This window comes from Rhamphochromis sp. 'chilingali' (assembly GCF_963969265.1).
Source record: "Rhamphochromis sp. 'chilingali' genome assembly, chromosome: 21".
Classification (NCBI taxonomy): Eukaryota; Metazoa; Chordata; class Actinopteri; order Cichliformes; family Cichlidae; genus Rhamphochromis; species Rhamphochromis sp. 'chilingali'.
Genome location: NC_137949.1, coordinates 17,965,685 through 17,984,918, shown reverse-complemented (window position 1 = coordinate 17,984,918; position 19,234 = coordinate 17,965,685). Strand labels below are relative to the sequence as shown.

The 19,234-nt window shown below is 38.9% G+C and overlaps 2 protein-coding genes across 3 annotated transcripts; one reads left to right on the top strand and one right to left on the bottom strand.

Annotated features, from left to right (window-relative positions):
• Positions 1-446: 446 nt before the first annotated feature.
• lgals3a (lectin, galactoside binding soluble 3a) lies at positions 447-6,825 on the bottom strand. Of its 2 annotated transcripts, none has more exons than XM_080871384.1 (6): positions 6,685-6,825; positions 4,428-4,445; positions 3,624-4,337; positions 2,557-2,645; positions 1,980-2,136; positions 447-1,548 (listed from the first exon to the last, which is right to left on the bottom strand). In XM_080871384.1, exons 1-6 carry the CDS (start codon positions 6,685-6,687, stop codon positions 1,393-1,395), a joined length of 1,137 nt encoding a protein of 378 aa, XP_080727510.1. In that variant the 5' UTR covers positions 6,688-6,825; the 3' UTR covers positions 447-1,392. The 2 variants fall into 2 exon arrangements, with proteins under 2 accessions (XP_080727510.1, XP_080727511.1); XM_080871385.1 differs by lacking the exon at positions 6,685-6,825 and adding an exon at positions 4,809-5,234.
• Positions 6,630-19,060, top strand: gmfb (glia maturation factor, beta). The gene is made up of 7 exons (XM_080871386.1): positions 6,630-6,737; positions 12,846-12,942; positions 13,552-13,601; positions 13,815-13,866; positions 14,028-14,108; positions 14,219-14,292; positions 15,759-19,060. The coding sequence occupies exons 1-7, from the start codon at positions 6,735-6,737 to the stop codon at positions 15,828-15,830; spliced, it is 429 nt and encodes a 142-aa protein (XP_080727512.1). The 5' UTR covers positions 6,630-6,734; the 3' UTR covers positions 15,831-19,060.
• Positions 19,061-19,234: the final 174 nt, after the last annotated feature.

Sequence of the window (19,234 nt, the reverse complement as noted above, 5' to 3'; positions counted from 1 at the left end):
GATGATCTCTGTGGTGACCCCTAAAGTAACAGTTCTGCTCTCTACCAGGAAATCCTGAAGGAGAACGTCTGGCTATCAGTTTGTGCCCTGAAACTTAAGCTCACTCGGGTTATGTAGCAGCACTGAAAATACCAGAAAACTGTTAACCTGGATGGTCTTTCTGCCCACGGCATGAGGCACCCTGTCATTAAGGTTCAATCAGGTTCAACACAAATGGCGGTTACTGCTGTGAAAAACATCAAATTTGATTTTGAGTTTTTCATCTCAGAAATTAGGTAAAAAATCATCTTGAATGGTGGATGTTTCTGGTCTAAATCCTGTTATAGATACAGTAGCAACCAAAACATGATCTGCAATGTGTGGCCCAAAGACAGCCATGAAGACACAAGAAATACATGCAACACATACAAGAGTCCCTCGTGAGTTGCATAAGTAAGCAAAGTGTCCAAGGTTGAAATGTTTTTATTTTGTACTGAGTGGCATAACTGTAGTCAAATCTATTAACATCAGAATCTGGCACTTGCACCACAGGGGGCACGATATATAAATTCAGTCAAACACACAAACTTACACCATCAGTAACACAGGAACTGATTCCCTGGCTTTAGATTCAGAAACACTACATGGGGTAACCTGTATTTATTATAAGTGCACGTCAGAAGCTCAGGGGAAGTAAACAATCTTCTTCCATCAGTCATTTTTCTTGTTTGTTGCTCCTTTCAATTTATAACCTCAACAGTGTCAGTGCTGGCAACAAACAGAGACCCCATCCCTCCACATTTTTCTTTAATACCAGCCTTTAATATGTCTTTTTACCATCAGGGTTTTGACTTCAACATGAAATCATAATTCTTTAAATCTTTTCTTGACCCTCCAGCCTGAGTACACATTCTCTTTATATTACTCTGTGCATTTTAAGAAACCTCATCATTGTTCCACTGTACAGCACGTCTGCAGGCCAGCAGATAAAAAAGAAATGATTTTCAGCATCACACTCTCATGCAATTACAGAGACTTAGAATGATTACATGTAAACGGAAAAACAAGATACCAGTGGAAAATATTTGAAATGTTTGGGACTTGTCATGCCTTTCTTCTTAGCCTACAATCTTTTCATTAAGTATAAATTAATTTTTCTCCCAAAAATACCTATTTTAAATGCTTTTAAACTCTTTTACCACTAAAAATTCTCATATGTGACCAAATTAATTGGATTGGAGCAACTATTAAAAAAAAGAGAAAAGGATTATGGCGTACAGCTGTTCTGTGACAAATGTGCCAGGTAGGCAACGATTGCGCTTTGCAATGCGACCAAGTATTTAAAAAGGATTTCAAATACAGTGGTAAAGTTTGACTCAGGTCGCCTGTACAGCATGTGCTTCAGCCGTGGGTTCAGATCATGCTCGGGGCAGCGCTGTAGAGGACGAGGTCTCCGCACACTCGCACGAGGTTCACTTCCTCCAGGCCACCGACTCTGTGCTCGTACTCCAACAGGTGTGTGCCGTCCACCGCCACTTTGAACATGTCTTCTTCCACGAGGATCTTCAGCTGTAGGGGACACCAGTTGCTAATTAATTGGTTGGTAGACTGACAGAACGTAGCTAGTATGTGGCTAGAGTCCAGCAACGTGCATAGTATGCTTTATCTCCCCATTTAACATTTGTACTTGTATCTTTTCATCATCATATTTTCATCAACTCCTTCTCCTTATGTCTCTGTCCTCCATTATTTCTACACCACCCACTTCTTCCTCACCTAAAGCCTCACTTTCTGCACTGAAGTCAGAGCTCTACCACATAAAAATGTGCATAAACATGCTCATTTATGCCCATATCACACTGACATGAAGGAAAAATTATACTGGTGTAAGCTGAACAAAATCCTTGGTTAAATTCAAGGGCTCTGTTAAATGTCATCTCCCTAATCTAATCAGCTAATTTTAAAAAGAAAGAAAAGAAAAAGATTTTATACTAACTTACCTCAAAACGTCGTCCCTGAACAAATGGAAACCCTCCTTCCCGCTCTTCAGGTCCCCAGTATCCGCCTAAGTTGGAGTTTCTAACAACTGTTTGCTCGTTAAAACGAGGGTTGAAGTGAAAGACTACGTCTGGACCTTTGATAAAGTCAACATTGAACCTGCAAAAAAAACCCATATAAACAAAGCATTAGCAGAAAGAAATGCTGCTGCTAATCAGTTTAACATAATATGGTGGTAAACATTTTAAAGAGTATTCCCACAGTGCAAATCATAGATGTGTTTTAAAGGAGACCTATTACACTTCACTTCATATAACATGGTCATATAAAGGTACCTGCTGTTCAAACAGGGGTAGCCAATCAGAAGCTTAAGGTGTTAAAATAGATTTATCCTATACCAAGGCTCAGTACATGACAAATAAGGATTGTTTTGAACTATTCTACTCTAGAAGCGTCCAAGAATAAACATTTGGAGCTGAAAATAAGTATACTAGGTCCCCTTTATTATGTAAGTATGAGTTGAAGGAATCAGGTTTCGGATTGCTATTAGCAGGCACAGATGTTGGATGATTACTGTACCTGTCTGCACAGGGAAGAGGCTCCCCTATTATTGTGATTAAAAGTCGCGGCATTATTCCAGCATGAAGAGGGAGATCGTAGGGCACCATCTGCAAGAAATACTTCCATTTTAAACCGTGACAATATATGTACTGTTCTCAGTGTAGATATTAAGTTTATGTGTCACAATGCAATTCTATGATTTCCAAGAAAAATATGCACATATAAAACATTTGATCACTGAGTCTTAAATTGGCAATTCACAGCAGCATGCCGAATGACGTATAATAGAGAATTTTATTTAAGCACTGTTCAAAACTTTGACCCTGCCCACATTCCTACAGCAACACCCAAGTGAGTCATTATATCCTTCGGTTATTCCAGCACTATTACACAAGTAGCAGTGACGGGTCATGGCAATGACAGAAAAGTACATTCACTATATTTTTACAACAGCTGAGCAAAGTAAAAGAAAACAAAAAAACCCCATTTATTATTATCATGGAAACAACTTACAAGTGTGTTTTGATCAATTCATAATTTTATTAGAGATCATAAAAGGCGTCATGATGCCGTAAACATGGGTCAAGTAAAAGTGTAAATTATATCATATTGCACTTAATTAAGACAATACATTGAGCAATTTAGTTGAATATTATGTATATATTGAGTCTTTGGCACTAATCAAACCATATGTTGATTCTGGAAGTGATGTCCTTGTCCAACTGAAAAGCTGAGTTCATTGCTCATTGCTTAATACGGTGGCCTATATCTGGGCTGAAAGACAAGAATACATTTTTCAGAACTGCTTCTGAATACTGTATTATTCTGTTTTATATTTGTTTAGCACCCCAGCAGAGCCAAAGAGACAGAAATAATCATCCCAATTCCGCCGTTATTGAAAAACATAAATAAATACATTAACCCTCCTTCAGCAGCAAAGAAATAAGACTAACTTCCTTTATCCACCACTTACAGGATTATGTTACTCTAAAAGAATTTCACACCAGATGCTCCACTGCACACCAGAGAAGCACACAAGCAGGAAAATGCAGCAAGCAATATTGCATTAAAGTACCAGTACTCACCAGTGTCCCTCCTGGGGCAGCAGGCCCACCATATGGACCCATAGGCCCCGGACCAGGGCCAAAGGGACCAGGGGCAGCTGGGAAGCCTCCACCTGCTGGTGGTCCCCAAGAACCGGGTGGTATCGGGGGAAAGCCTCCGCTGGGGAATACAGGGAAAGCACCAGGTCCAGCTGCAGGTGGGAATGCACCTGGACCACCTGGCCCATACATGCCATTGCCTCCTGGCTGGCCACCTGGGAAAGGCACACTTGGATAAGGGCCAGGGGGAGCTCCGGGGCCCGAAGGAAATGGTCCCATTGGGTAAGGAGCAGCGCCTCCAGGTATCTGTCCTGGAGCTCCTTCTGGTGGATACTGCCCAGGGTACTGCCCAGGAGCTCCAGGGCCGGAAGGAAACTGACCTGGAGCTCCTGGTGCAGGTGGATATTGTCCAGGTATCCCAGGACCAGGGGGGAACCCACCAGGTGCTGAAGGAGGTCCAGGGTATTGCCCTGGTGCTCCAGGACCTGAAGGGAAGGGAAACTGCCCTGGTGCCCCTGGGCCAGATGATCCACCGTGGTAGTCGAGTGGAGCAGAGGGCTGGGTGGGGGCTCCAGGAGCTGAACTAGGCCATCCTGGGTTTGAAGGAGGTGCAGGATTGCTAGTGGGGGCAGATGGGTTGTTGTTGCCTATTTTCTTAGCCTGGCTTGTAGTATCATCTCCTAAGGCATCTGCTAGCTATAAAAGAGTAAAAGGAAGTGACTTGTACAATAAACTGTAAGCTAATTGAACATAATAAAAATAAAATGTGTATTTGTTTGAACTCACCGAGAAATCATCCATGATCTACAACAAAACAAGAGACAAGCTTTATTAGGTAGTTATAACAACTGACAATAACAAGTTGTAAAACAGTGGTGGCACACAAAGGCTCTGAGTAACAACACACTCAATATTTCCATCCTCAAAAACCTTTCTGACAAAACTCCAGCTCAATGAAAGATTACTAAGGCAAGACATACAGATGTTACACTGAGTCCAGGCTACAAATCAGGGCAGAGAGTCACAAAAACTGTCATAAATTAAATTAGAGTTGGCTAGCGAGCTAGCTGGCAGCAGCTAACTGTTAGTTAACGCTGGCTCGTTTGTTTATTTTTAGCTTCATGGTGCCTGAGGAAAAAACTGCTGAAAGCTAGATTTTGATGCTACCTCGCTAGAAGATGGACTCCTCTCCAAAGAAAGACGGCGGGTAGCAGCGAGGATTTCTTCAGCTGTGGGAACCAGTTAGCTCGCTAACTTAGCCTGCCGAGGTACACAAGTAGAAGCTAACGATTTATCTGCTTTCACAACTACAACTCTTGAAAAGGAGGCACGCACACGCGCTTCACTGATGACGTATTGTGAAGGGTGGGCGCGTTCAGGCTGGAAAACACACAGACAGCCGGTCGCCTTCTATCTTTGTAAGAGCTCTCGCTGGTACAGTTTACTCCCTAACCCCTCAACATCACGACCACACATACCTAAAACAAACCAATAAACTAACCCTAACTAAACACGATTGCAGACATAACTTTAAAACTCCGTGTCAGCCTGTTAAGGTGTGTCAGGTTTGCCTTCTAAAGCTGGGGACGACACAGTGAGAGCCAGAGGAAAACTAGTCTAAAGGTTAGGGGACAAATGTCGTCAGTTGTGTTATGTGTATGTATTCTAGGAATTACGGTAAGAAATGGTGGCTTTCGAGCACAAACCAGCACACAAATTGGTTTGCGTTGTGTGTATATACTAAGTTCTACGGCAAGAGAAACTGACACCCGATTTCAAAACAAAAGCAATCTTAAGGCGAACGTGAGTTTAACATTAACCAACACGTTATCAATCATATAAAAAACATAACATTACAGAAATGCAAATATTACAAAATATCAATTTTACTGTCAATCAAAATTACTGTTTTCTGTTTCCACAGAAGACGTCAGTCTGGTTTTTAATTTTAAAATTAGTCTGTTGGACAGTGGTTTTACTTGTAATTGCCGTACACATCTCATTAAATGTTATTTTTTAAATGTGATTATAGTTACTATGTGTAATATTCAAATATTTCTGTTATTTGTAATATCACCTTTTTTAAAATAATTTTTATTTCTCTATTGTTATTTATTTCATGATTATAGGATTCATATTGGACTCATGTAAATGTGCTGGTTAACCTAGAGATCACTTTTATTTTGAAATCGGGTCTCAATTGCTCTACCGGGATCTCTAGTATATGTGCGCACAAAGCAAAACAACTCAATGTTAGCATTAAAAAATTTATGTTATGCTTTAGCGGAAACTGTGTGGAATCTGGTACTCAGCTTTGATTAAAAATAATTAAAATATTCCACATAACATTAAAATATAATAAATTAATAATAGTTTATTATTATACTTTGATTAATAATATTACACTCTGAAGAGACTGAGCCTGTAGACATAAAAGGAAATAGTTTTTATATAATGAATATTGTTCTGAAGTGTGGCCACAGACTTGCTGAGCTAATATAAAGGAAATATTTCCTACCACCCTCTATAAAACTACAGAACACTTCTCCTTTTAGTTACAGTTTGAAAGCCTCACTTTTATTCATCCAAACACTGTTTGTCATGTCTTAACATAATTTTTAAGAATAAGTAATCTCACTTTGTTTAAAATAATTACCAAATTAATTTAGTGAAATACTCTGAAGGTTCTAATCATGCATTCCAAGTAAAAGCATAGGTAATCATTTCTCAGTTGAGGTCATATTGAATTAACTACACTGAAACATTATTGATGTCCCAGCAGGAAATACAGCCTAGGTGGGAATCAATAAGCAGAAGTATCAACTGTTATTAAATAGTAACGAGTATGAGTCGTTTAAAAATGACTTAGCAGTGTTTTTAACGTAAGACGCTGGATTTCAAACTCAAATTTAACTCTAAATTAGACTGAGCACAGATTTACAGGAAACTTTTGAAGGAGGGGGCGCCTGTATGGGATTGGTCAAACCAGTCACAAGATGATGTGAGGTGGAAAAAAACGAAAAAACACTGAAAGCGTCCCTACCATTCAGAACAGCCGCTGCAGCTCCGGGGGAATTTATTAACTCCACAACAATGGTAAGTTACTCGGTTTTCTTTGCAAGTGAGCTGCTGCGAGCTTCGTCGTTGCGTTTTAATCGTGTGCTGTTGGCAGATGCGGAGTTTATTGAGGAAAAAGTAAGGTCGCAGATTGGCTAGCTTTAGCCTGCTAGCATGGCATTAGTTCCACCCTGTCAAGTCAGCCGTAGCATAAGTGACGCGTTTCCTGCCATGAATTTCAAAATAAAAAACCCAGAACGCTGTGCCGTAAAATAAATTGAAAAATATATTTTAATTTGGGTCATTATTAGCATTTCTTAATCTAAACGAATAAATAAATGGCACAAATGGCCGAAAAGGTGAAAGATGAACCTTTATGTACTGCATATTCTAAATCTCGACACTTTTTAAAACTAGATTTTGACACTAAGTATTAAGAATAAAAAATAAACTAGGACAAAACTAAATATTACCTCTCTTTTACCTTTAAAAAAATATAATTACGTTGTAAATAATACAATACTAGGTCCTTATTCCAGTTACTCTACACGCTTACCCCTCTAACAGATATACATCTTTTGTTTTTAAAATATTTTTATTATTTATTTTTTTCCTTTTTTCAGGTGACCTTTCCCTCTGAATTCACACGTTGTCTTTCTATTTTCACACAACATCTGAATCCAGTTTGGATCAAGATTATTTTGTGCTTTGTACGTTTTCACTGTGGTGCTTATCTCCACTAAATTATGAATTTGTAAGACACATAGTCTTAATTTTAGCACTCAATGATTAAAATTTAACTTTCTTGAATATACCACTTATTAAATACAATAACAGTTACAAAAATTAGTCCAAGGGACTTTATATTTTAGTGACTTTTCAATATTAGAAAGAAACCTCAACACTTGTTGACCGTGAGAAAGAAAAGCTCCCTTTTAACAATAAGAAACCTCCAGTTAAACCAAGTTAAAGGAGGGCCAGCCGATCTGACATGATCATTTGGGAGGAGGGGAAGGAGACAGGGCAAAAGACAAGCTGTGGAAGAGAGCCAGAGATTAATAATAACTAATGATTAAATGCAAAGTGGTGGATAAACAGAGAGAGTGAATAGAGGTGAATGAATAAGAAATACTCAGTGCATCCCTCAGCAGACTAACTAAACCAGGACTCAGGGTCACCTGATACAGCCCTACATATATGCTTTATAAAAAAAAAAGGAAAGTTTAGAGTCTAATCTTAAAAATGGACGGGATGTCTGTCTCCTGATTCCAAACAGGTAGCTGGTTCCAAAGAAGAGGGACCTGAAAGCCGAAGGCTTTGCCTCCCATTCTACTTTAAGAAACTTTGGGAACCACAAGTAAATAAGTCGTTTGAGAGTGAATTCTGGATTTAACAGGGAGCCAATCAAGGGAAGCCAGTATGGGAGAAATATTGTCTCTCTCTCGCTCTCTCCCTCGTCTCAGTTAACTTATTCAACTGAAACCTTTCCAAGGACATTTTAGAGCAGCCTGATTATAATTCAGGAGAACATTGCAATATATTTAATAATAACAATAGAAAAGGCAAAAAAAAAAAGAGTAGTTTAAGTTCATGAGGTGTAGAAGTGACGTTTCTTTGGTTTTTGTTTTTAATTGTCAACTAAACATTTGTAGTTTAGGTGTTTAAATGAAGAAAACAAGACATTATTTAGTATGAGGTTAGAGCAAGTTTGTGCATGTTTATATTTTGAAGGCGAAGCTGTTGCACTTCCTGCAGCTGGGCGCGGGTGGCTTGATGCAGCAGTCTGCATTGATGTGCTTCAACACGTCTGGGTTTTGGGAGCTGCCTTAACGTTAGCTCGGCTGTTTGTCCAGATGAATCTCGTTTCCCTCTGGGTCTTTCGCTGCGTGTCATGGCAGTTCAGCTATCTTCATTAGAGCAGTGTTACTGATTTACTGCATAAACACACCGGGTCCATTATTAACTGGTGGTTTAAGTTAACTGGCTCTCATTTCCTGGTTGAATTGGCAGCCAAACTCATGAGCTAGCTGTCATTGACTGGAGGAATTTGAACCAGAAGTAACCCTTTGGCCATCCCCAGCTTTCATTGTCCTGGCTGTCCCTAATCCCTTCCCCATGCATCCTGTTTTTAAAGAGTCCCAGCAGCGACAGACACTCCAGCCTCCTCTTAATCTATGAAGATCTTTCCTTGAGCTCAGTGAAATCCCGACTCCCACCAGCCATCTGTTCTCCAAGGTGTAATTATAGATTTCAGAGAGTCTGAAGAGACTCGTGGAGAGTTTATGTCTTTATGATGGTGTTATGTAATGTTGTGTGTGGACGTGACAAAGGTTCAGAGAAATGAAATCCTGTTCAGGCTGGTGCATTGATTTTTCATTTAATTTAATCGATTTATTTGTTTTTTGGATGAAATCCTGTGCATCATATTGGACTTTTGCAGGAAGAGACATGCTGATTATTCGGTGTTCTTAAAAAGCCTCTGTTTTATAATTTTTTCCTTTCTTTCTCTATTACACTACTATACACAAACACAGGATAACATATCTCACAAAGACACAGCAAAGTTAAGCAGAGGTCAAGAAGACGTGAAGCTCCTCACGAAAGTACAAATCTTTTAAATCCAAAACATGGAGTTTCCGTTTTGAGGTTGGAACTGTAAACATGACAGAAATATTTACACAAAACAAAAAATTGCACCAGCATTGGTGGGTTTTTTTGTTCTTTTTTTTTTTTTTTTTTTACCCTGGCTCACTAATTCAGGATATAGCTGCTATGACAAAGTAGTAAATTGCATGAAAACCACTTAAAGCCACAATCTGTGACTCTGCAGCTGTCTTTCTTACCGATAAGCTGTCTTCAAATATTAATTAAAATTAACACATATAGCAGTAGATTAGGATGAATGTAAAATTTCTGCTGATTTCATTTTCTGCTTGAATGTCACAGTGTGTAAGATGCTCTTTATATGTACTACTGCAACTGTGTTTTGTTACTAATATCACATCAATGCAGTAATAGCGGTGTTTTCTGTTTTCCACTTCATTATTCAATTCAATTCAGTTTTATTTATACAGCACCAAATCACAACAACAGTTGCCTCAAGGCGCTTTATATTGTAAGATAGACCCTACAATAATACAACAGGTAAAATCATATGAGCACCTATAAGAAGCGCTTTGGCGACAGTGGGAAGGAAAAACTCCCTTTAACAGGAAGAAACCTCCAGCAGACCCATGCATCATGGGAATCCCCCGGCAGTCTGGAACTATTAAACCACAGTATCATTGACTATATAAAATCATCTACCTCACATCAGGAAAAAGTCAATCATATATGAATGTTCTGACTTCATCATGACGCTGCTAGAATATTTGCTTTACAGTACTTTAGGCTGCCCCCCTCATGTCTTTATGTTTTGTGAAACGTGAAATGTGTGTGGCAGTTTATTGAAATGTGCAAACATGCATGGAATTACAGTATGTAAGGCAAAAACAGAGTTTGTACAATTCTAATGAACTTAATTATGTGAATACTTAATACTGCCTTTATTCTTCAGTCTGAACTCTTTTAGCCAAGCTTTCTTGTGATTTCTTTTAGTACTGTTGTGGAAATTTTAATTACCAAAGCCTGCAGACACGATGAGTTGTAACAACACCTTTATTTCAGCTATCTCATGCCTAAGGAGGGAAGTCAGTCAGGGGGCACTGAAAGTCGTCTCTGACAATGAACAGTTCAGGTCCTTTTACAGTCACAGAACAAAAGGCTTTTACAGTTGCAGTTCACACCTTGGCTCTAAACAGACAGACTCTCTATCACCTGTGTGAATCTCCCCCACTCTGGGGTCAAGCCTTCCTGTGTGAGCTTCCGCATCCTGGGAGACATTCACCAGTTTCTCACCGTCTGTTTCCCAGCGTGAATGAGGTGTGAACCAGACATACTAACTAGAGATGGACCGATCCGATATTACGTATCGGTATCGGTCCGATACTGACCTAAATTACTGGATCGGATATCGGAGAAAAATAAAAAATGTAATCCGATCCATTAAATATCACGAAAGCACCTCACAAAACTTGCAACATGCCGTAACTCACCTCAGAACGTTAGCACGTCGGAGCAGTATGCATCACGTGATAGAGCGGCTGTGGCATGCAGGACCTGTCGGTGGTCTGGATAGCATGTGGAGCTTCGCTAGCAACCCGGCATTTCATCTCCGACAAAGTTATCCCCGAGAGAAGTAAAGCAAGTGTGTAAGTCCATCTCTGAATGTTTGTAAAGCATTCCTGCGTTAAGCTTAACAAACGATATATGGAGCGACTGCCTCTTCTTGCTGCTACTTCAATCATGAAACTGCTTAACGATCAGCTGATCGGCTTTTCTGTTGCCAGTCGTGTCTCTAGTTTGCTTTTGGCCCACTTTGCACCAGAAAGAGGAAACCAGCGGCTGAACAACAGCAGCACGTTTAAGCTTGATCAGCTGTTGTTAGAATGTATTTAATATTACTTTCTACTCCAGGATCGTTTTCTACGTAGCTGACGCTGGTAACTGTGCAGGGGCGGATCTAGCAAAGTTTAGCCAGGGGGGCCGATAGGGCATTAACAGGGAAAAGGGGGCACAAAGACATACTTTTCTTTCTTATTCTCATTTAAAATGTCTAGCTTTTAATAAATAATTATCTGACACCCAAAGTTTTAATTTGATGTCAAATGAATAGAAGTCAATTACTGTATATAGTAACTATTAAGTCTAATATACCCTAGTAAGCTATAGTACTTTTTCCTTTGGGAAGGTACCATCTGTGCAGTCTGCAATTTTGTTGAAGAAAGATGTTGAATCTATTTAATATTTCTTGAAAAATAATTGATTTCTGTGCATTTTTTTTCACACTGCATCAAATTAAGGTTGATTACGTCGATTAAGCATCATGAGGTGGAGCGTGAGGGGTGGTTCCCTATTTTTTATTTATTTATTTTTGTTGTTGCTGGGAGTTGGAGCCCTATTAGTTAGGTTGCTTAATATTTATGCTAAGTACTCTTTAAAATACCAGAATAGGGAGGATGGTATAGGTTTAAGTTTATTAGATTGATCAGTATTGCTGAACTATGAAATTTTTTTTTTTGCATACAGGTATAACAGAATAGCTTTAGTGTAGTTGTTGTTTTAAACTTGAGTATGAACTTATACAAAATGCAGCAAGATATTTAAAAAACAGTTTTGTTGATTAAAAAACACTATATCGGATTCATATCGGTATCGGCAGATATCCAAATTTATGATATCGGTATCGGTATCGGACATAAAAAAGTGGTATCGTGCCATCTCTAATACTAACTAAGTAACATGAAGGCATTTCATCAAGACAATACATTAAAGAGAGATCCCACAACCCATACTAAACTAAGTAACATGAAAGCAAGACAATACATTACAGGACAATACACTAAAGAGAAATCCCACAACAGTAATTTTCGGAATAGTTCTCCAGGGTTATTGAAAGTTATTCAAAGCTCTTCTTTGAAATCTGCCTGCCTTTTCTTCTGTTCTCTGCCATGATGATCCCACACTGCTTCAGTAATGTTGACAGTTCCTTTGGGATCATTGTCATATAAAAAAATCAGCTGTTGCATATCAGTTGATTTCTAGATGGTAGGATCAAAATCTGACACTAACACTTTTGACAACATCACCAACACCGTAGCTCCACCGTAGCTGTTTTTGTTAGAAATGGTTTCTTGACAGTTGCCCTTCCACTGAGGCCATTGCTGATCAGGATTGAGTGAAAAGTATGAGGATTCAGGTGAAGGGCCAGATGCATATCTCTGGTCTTGAGTTACAGGTCTTTGGTGGATTCCTTTCCTGTTTCTTTAAAATACCATTCATCAGCTGTAGATATATGATAGTTCTTTGCTAAGTTGACTGTAATTCCTTCATAGGTGCCCTTTTAAATGCTTGAATGATTAATATGTCAACTGCTTATCACACAAAATAAAAAATAAAGATAATAAACTTTTGTTTAACTTTGCATCAACCCCCAAAGAAGTAATATACAGTTTAATTTGTGTGTCGAGTGACTTGTATATTAAATTGTTAATGTATTTGAAATTCATTTATTTGTTTCCATTGCCTTGTTTTCCCACACCGGATCAGAGTGAATCACTGGTAGTGTGTGAAGTGGATGAAGATCTGGTTAAAAAGCTGAAGGAGTTTCGTTTCCGGAAGGAGACCAACAATGCAGCGATCATCAGTAAGTCACAGACTCTGAGCAGTGTCTCTCCTGAATTTTTAATCTGAGTCATAAAAATCGGAGTAACTTGAAATTCGTTTTTTGTTTTCCACTAGGGAGCTTTTAATACTCGTAGAGCTTCTAGATTGCTAACTTGTGTGACTCTTGAGATTCAAAAAAGAGTGTCCTCGCCAAGATGGGCAGCAGTTCAATCAGCAGTGGTTACAACGTAATTGTGAGCATTCTGTGGTTTGACATGGATTGTACAATTCTCTGTGGTTTGTTGCAGTTAAAGTCAAATGTTATAAATATAGCACAAAAGAAAATGTTCCTGGTATTAGATACAACTTTAAGGTAGCTGCTGTTCTGTATGCAGGAAAGAATGAGTTGCCTCCGAATGCAGCAGGCTGTGTGTATCAAACCTGATCCATCTCTGGATCAAAATGTCAAATGGGATTAGCCGTTTGTTTGCACGACATGGACTCAGACTCACGGTCACGTTTTAGAGCTTTGCAGCCCAAAATATTGATTTTTCCCCCCTTGATCATCATCATTTTTGAAGCACTAAACAACTGCTTGTAAAATGTGACTGTTTTAATGCAGCTTTTATATTCTTGTTGTACCATTCAGTGAAGATTGATAAAGACAAGCAGCTGGTTATTCTGGAGGAAGAGCATAAGGTGAGCTTTATATTACTCTATCTTTCAAATACATTCAACAATATTTAAAAATCAGGTTTAAAATTTAAATGTTTAATTAGATAGCAGTGTATGGTTTGAAAGAAGTGACGGTGAACTCATTAAGCTCTGACCTGACAACCTGCCAGGTGCTGGATGTTAGTAGATGATTGCTTTTCTTGATAATGTCAACTGAACTCTTTCTGTTTGTTTTAGGATATTTCTCCTGATGATCTAAAGGACGAGCTGCCAGAGAGACAGCCAAGATATCCTTTGAATAGATCTTATTTTAACAATATTTTATCAGCATAAAATGAATTATAATCGTTGTAAGCAGCCTATATGTCACATGGAACGGTTAGGCGGTGGGTTTGTCTTACATGTGATCTATCTATGTTGGTTAGTTTCAGTCCTTAGCACCAGGAACATTTATCGTCTACAGTTATAAGTACGAACATGACGACGGGCGTGTGTCTTATCCCCTCTGCTTCATCTTCTCCAGCCCCGTGGGTATGAACCTCTCTGAGATTACTTTTTAAATATACGTACACTTAGAGCAAAACTTAGGTAACTACTGTTTGCTAAACTTTTGTCAAAGTTGCTGATTTTGTGTTTGGCAGGTTGCAGACCAGAGCAGCAGATGATGTACGCAGGAAGCAAAAACAAGCTGGTGCAGACTGTCGAGCTGACCAAGGTTAGTAAAGGTTTTAAATAAGACTGAGTTTTGATATTTTTCTATTGTTTCTGTGTTATTTGTTTTCTATTTTTCTGTATTTTTCCTTTTCTGATTTATTCAATTTAGTTGTATAGCACTTAGGTCAATCCCTGTTGTTTCTAAATGTGCTTATATATAAATTGACTTGACTTTTATGATACACCAGTTTAATGTCACTTTGCTGACATCAAACTGGTGAAATGATATAGCCCACTCTAAATGTAATGTGGCTATTTCCTCTACCTATGAAATTATGAGGGCTCAAAAAGAAATAACACAAATTAAAATGTATAAAAATCCATGTGACTTTGAGACCTTGTAAATTTTTAGAAATGCTTAAAACACTGTATTTAAAAAAATCAACTTAAAGGAGGAGGTAGTTGAGAATATTTTTTGTCCATATTTGGGATATTTTTTTCATGAAATGAGCCAGTGTCATGGGTGTATTTGGTGCAGCTCTTATATTCTTGTATTTGCCACATTAATGTTTAAAATTAAATAAACTGGTAGTATAAATTTGAATTACTTCTATCAGTTGTGTTAACTGCATAGATCTATCGACGCGCAGTGCAGCCCACCACTGTGGTCCAAACTGAAATATGTCAAGAACTGCTGTGTAGATTGCCATGTGCCATGTAATGTAGTCATATGAAAAAGAAAGTTTCACAGGGTCTGTGTAGCCTTGTGAAAAACTAAGTACTCCCCTACACACAGAGTAAGTGGGGAGTGCTGCTAATCACTTGATCAACTGATAGCAGCAAATCTGATCAGAGCATGCGATGCTAAGAAAAATTGCAAATAAATTAAGAGCTACATCTCAGTCCATAGAGGCCTCACTATGCATTTCAAATGTTCATCAGAGAAAACTGAAAAAGTATGGCTTGTTTTGAAGGGCTACCAGGAGAAAGCATCTTGTCTCTAAAAAGAACATGGCAGCACAACTTATGTCTGCAAAGCAGAATCTAAAGAAATCACAAGACGTCTGGAACAATATCCTTTAGGCAGAAAGACACACAAACACCTTGTACCAGCTGTTAGCACGGCGGTGGAGGGGTGATGATTTGGGCACCTTTCAGTCAGTGGGTCTGCACGGTGAACTCCTCTGTATGCCAAAGTATTCTAGAGTCGAATGTGAGGCCATCTGTTCAACGGCTAAAGCTTAACCCAAACTGGGTCATGCAACAGGACAGTGATCCCAACATCAGCAGCAAATCTACAACAGAATGGCTGAAAAAGAAAAGAATCAAGGCGTTGCAATGACCCAGTCAAAGATCAGACCTTAACTAGATTGAAATGCAGGGAAATGTGGGGTGGGAGTTTAAGAGAGCTGTGCATAAACTCATACCTGCAAACTCAATAAACTGAGGCAATGTTGTAAAGAAAAATGGGTGAAAACTCCCCCACAGCCGTGTGAGAAAGTGATAGTCCTTCCTTTTCTTTTCAAGGTGTTTGAGATCAGAAACACAGAGGACCTCACAGAGGAATGGCTTAGAGAGAAACTTGGATTCTTTCGCTAAACCCATCACCTCCTCCAGGGGTCTGGGATACGAGGAGAATCCTGATTGCACAACTCGTGACATCTCTTGGAGACAACACACCACAGTTAACCTTTCCCTCCTCCCTGCATCAGACCTGATTTAAATAGTGTTTGCAGTCGTCTGTTTTAGGCCTGCTCGGTGGCGTTTAACGCTCAGTACAACTCATAAGATGCCAGAAGGTGCACACAATTACAAGAGTTTGAATGCTTCTCTGTGACTGCCAACATTTCTGGCACTTATTAAACCTCACCGATCTGGCAGCCTAAAACTGACCATACTGTTTGAAGCAGGTCTGTTATTGTCTCCATACAATCTCTCCATATTTCTCTTACGTGTCTGTTTTGAATTAACGAGGGCTGCCCCCATTAGTCAACCAAAGACTCAAGTCATGATTAATTGACACTGACACTCAGTTATTTGTGCCAGATACTATTGTTTACACAGCTACTCCCTGAGCTCTTTGGCTGATAGTTGCATATTATGAACAGGAAATCTAAAGGGTGGGATTACTTTGAGATAATAGGATAAGTGTTATTACTGTGCTATCACTTTTCTTTCTCAGCCCTCCCTCCTAAAATACACATTTAAATACTTAAATTAATATGAGAAACATATAATTGCAACTTCTACTCGACTAAGAAAGTCTTTGTTTGGGGGGGCAGCCCTAGAATTAATGTTCTCATTGCTCTTCAAGTGCAGAAATTGACCATTTCTACAATTCAAAAGAATTCGAACACTTTTTAACAACACTTTCTGTTTCTTCTAGATGTTTACACTCAGAACCTCCTAAGTTTTACCGTTTTATGTTCATTAGATTTTAATAATCTGAGAGTCTTTTTTTAATATTTAGTTATTTCTGGTGTCTCTAGGGTTAGCTAAGTATATACTTTATATTCATTTCATTTCTTTTATTGTGAAAGACAAACTTCCTGCCAGAACCTCGGAACAATCATAGCTACAATTCTGTTTTGTTTTACTCCGTCTCTCCTTTAGTCAAGGGCATTTCAGTTATAATTTACAGTAACACTAATACATCTATCTATATGATATGCGTTGCACCTTCTCCTGTGCACAAGAACACAAGCTGGCAGAAGCCCTTGAGTGGTGCTTATTTAGCTGCAGATGTAACCCTGTTAGTCTGTCATCAGGTTTTTTTTTTTTTAAATCTCTGTTTAGAGGAGAGAAAAAACCAGTGTGAATTGTGGGTAATGCGTTCGACCTGCATGTTTATTACAAGAATCCAACACTCCAGGAAAACGATATTTTTCCACTGAAACATTCCAGATGTGAACAGTTACACACAAAAACCTCTGTCTAGCGACCATGACAGTGATGATTACACTGCATTACACAGGGCGGTAGTTCCCGCCCTCATTTTAATCTACTGGGCGACTCTGTTTAAATGGGTTACTGTGTCTTTAGGGTGATTGTTAGCTCCTATCGTGCATTATAGCTCTTACTGTTATTGGTGTTTATGAATGTCGTACTTAAATCCGTATGTAAAGCCACGTGAATTGCTTCATGGTTGTCGCAGCCTTGAGAATGACGGCTGCGATTTCTCCAAACGCCAGATGTGCCAGAATTGGCAGGTAAATGACAGCATCTGGCCGATTTACATTCTCCATGCAGACGCGGGATTTGACCGGTGTAGCTTTTTCTTTGAAAGGCTGATATTTATGTATTGAATGTGCCAGCAGCTCATTTTTGTGCCAATGTCTAATATCCTCAGCTCAGTCTGTAGTTTTTGTTTACCCAATTTTTCTTAGCTTTGAGCATTTTTAAAATACATTGTGCTGGAGCACACAGCTCAAACACTTTACAAACGGATGTATTTGGCTTTTCATGCCCCAAAGGGACAGCATTTTTTCCTGGCTTTTGGTTCCCTGCTGAATATTGTCAGTATTTAAGCCAGTGCAGCACACTACCCAAAGGATTAGTAGCAGCATGACCAGCCCCAGATAGTTAAAGCTGTATAAGAATGTACTATGCATGTATTGCAGATAATACAGACTGGTTTTATTGTGATAAAACAGGAGTAACCTCAGTAGTAAGTGACCCGAGTAGCAGACTTCTTTTTTTTTATTTATAATACTACAAATGTCCACTTTTACCCTGAATTATATTGCTGAATTAAAGCCCAGAAATTCTCCAGATAGTGCATGATATTATATTGCAAAGGCTACCATACCAAGGCCATGCTGCAAGGCCAAAACCTGTTTTTCTCTGATGGCGTCTATGCCCTCATAAACAACAGAAACTCTCCCAGAGATCTGGCTCAAAGATGTTTTCATACAATCAAACTGCTCCACGTGCATCATTCGTAAGGGCAGGGTTTTATCCAACAGGAGCAAAGGGGACATAAGTGTAATCACTTGTTTTAATGTCTACTAATAGCAGAAAAACACAAATCCACTAGATTAAATGACCTTTATATGACCTGAAAAACCCTTCAGAAAGTCTGTAAATTCAGGAATATGCACAGCTTGAAATGAACACTGTTTATTCAATGCAATTGAAATGTGCAATGTACTGGGTTAGATGTGAATATATTTATCTTTCTAAATTCTAAAGACCTCTAAAATGTGGAGAGCTACTGTAGAAGAAGTGTATGCTTTAAAGTAAGTAAGCCTTACAGAAGGCTTTACCGATGCTTTCTGAACAGCTACACAAAGTCTCTGACATCGTTTATTTGCACATGAACGCTATAAAAGGTTCGCATCACAGTCGTCAGGTGTGATATCTGAAGTGTGCCCAAACTGACATTAATTTCTCTAAAAGAAAGCCTCTGCTGTTGCTATTTTAAATGGGATGTATAAGAAACTGTCCATTCATCGTGTATCAAACTCAGTCTCCCTAATGTAAGGTCCAGTTAACTAAGAGCCCCCTTTGGTTATGAGCCATGTATCTGGTTATGTCCTGTGGATCTCTAACAGCTTTTTATCTTTATGTGGTGAACGCATATAGTTTTTGGCCTCTAGTGGTTTTTTTTGTTTTTTTTTACTTTAACCTGCAATTGTGTTGTCAGCGCTCGGTGTCCTCTGATTAAATGCCTATTCTATTTTCTTTCCTTTTTACTAAAAAAAACCACCTGAAACATCTGTCATAACCAGCTGCCTCGTGGCATCAGTGAAACTTGAGATATTTGTATTTTCCCATACTTTATAAAAGTGTCTTGTCCTGTTGTCCAAATAAAATGACAGTGATGTTTACCCATGTGTTTCCAGAGACTGCTGTTTTCAAACTGAAATGGTCATATGAGCTTCATCAGAGATGGTCTTGGTGTCTGAACACAGAAAAGTACCATCAGAATTTGATCCATCATGTAATACCATCTGGACAACATCTGATTGGCCCTGACTTCATTTTTAGGCACAACAATGATC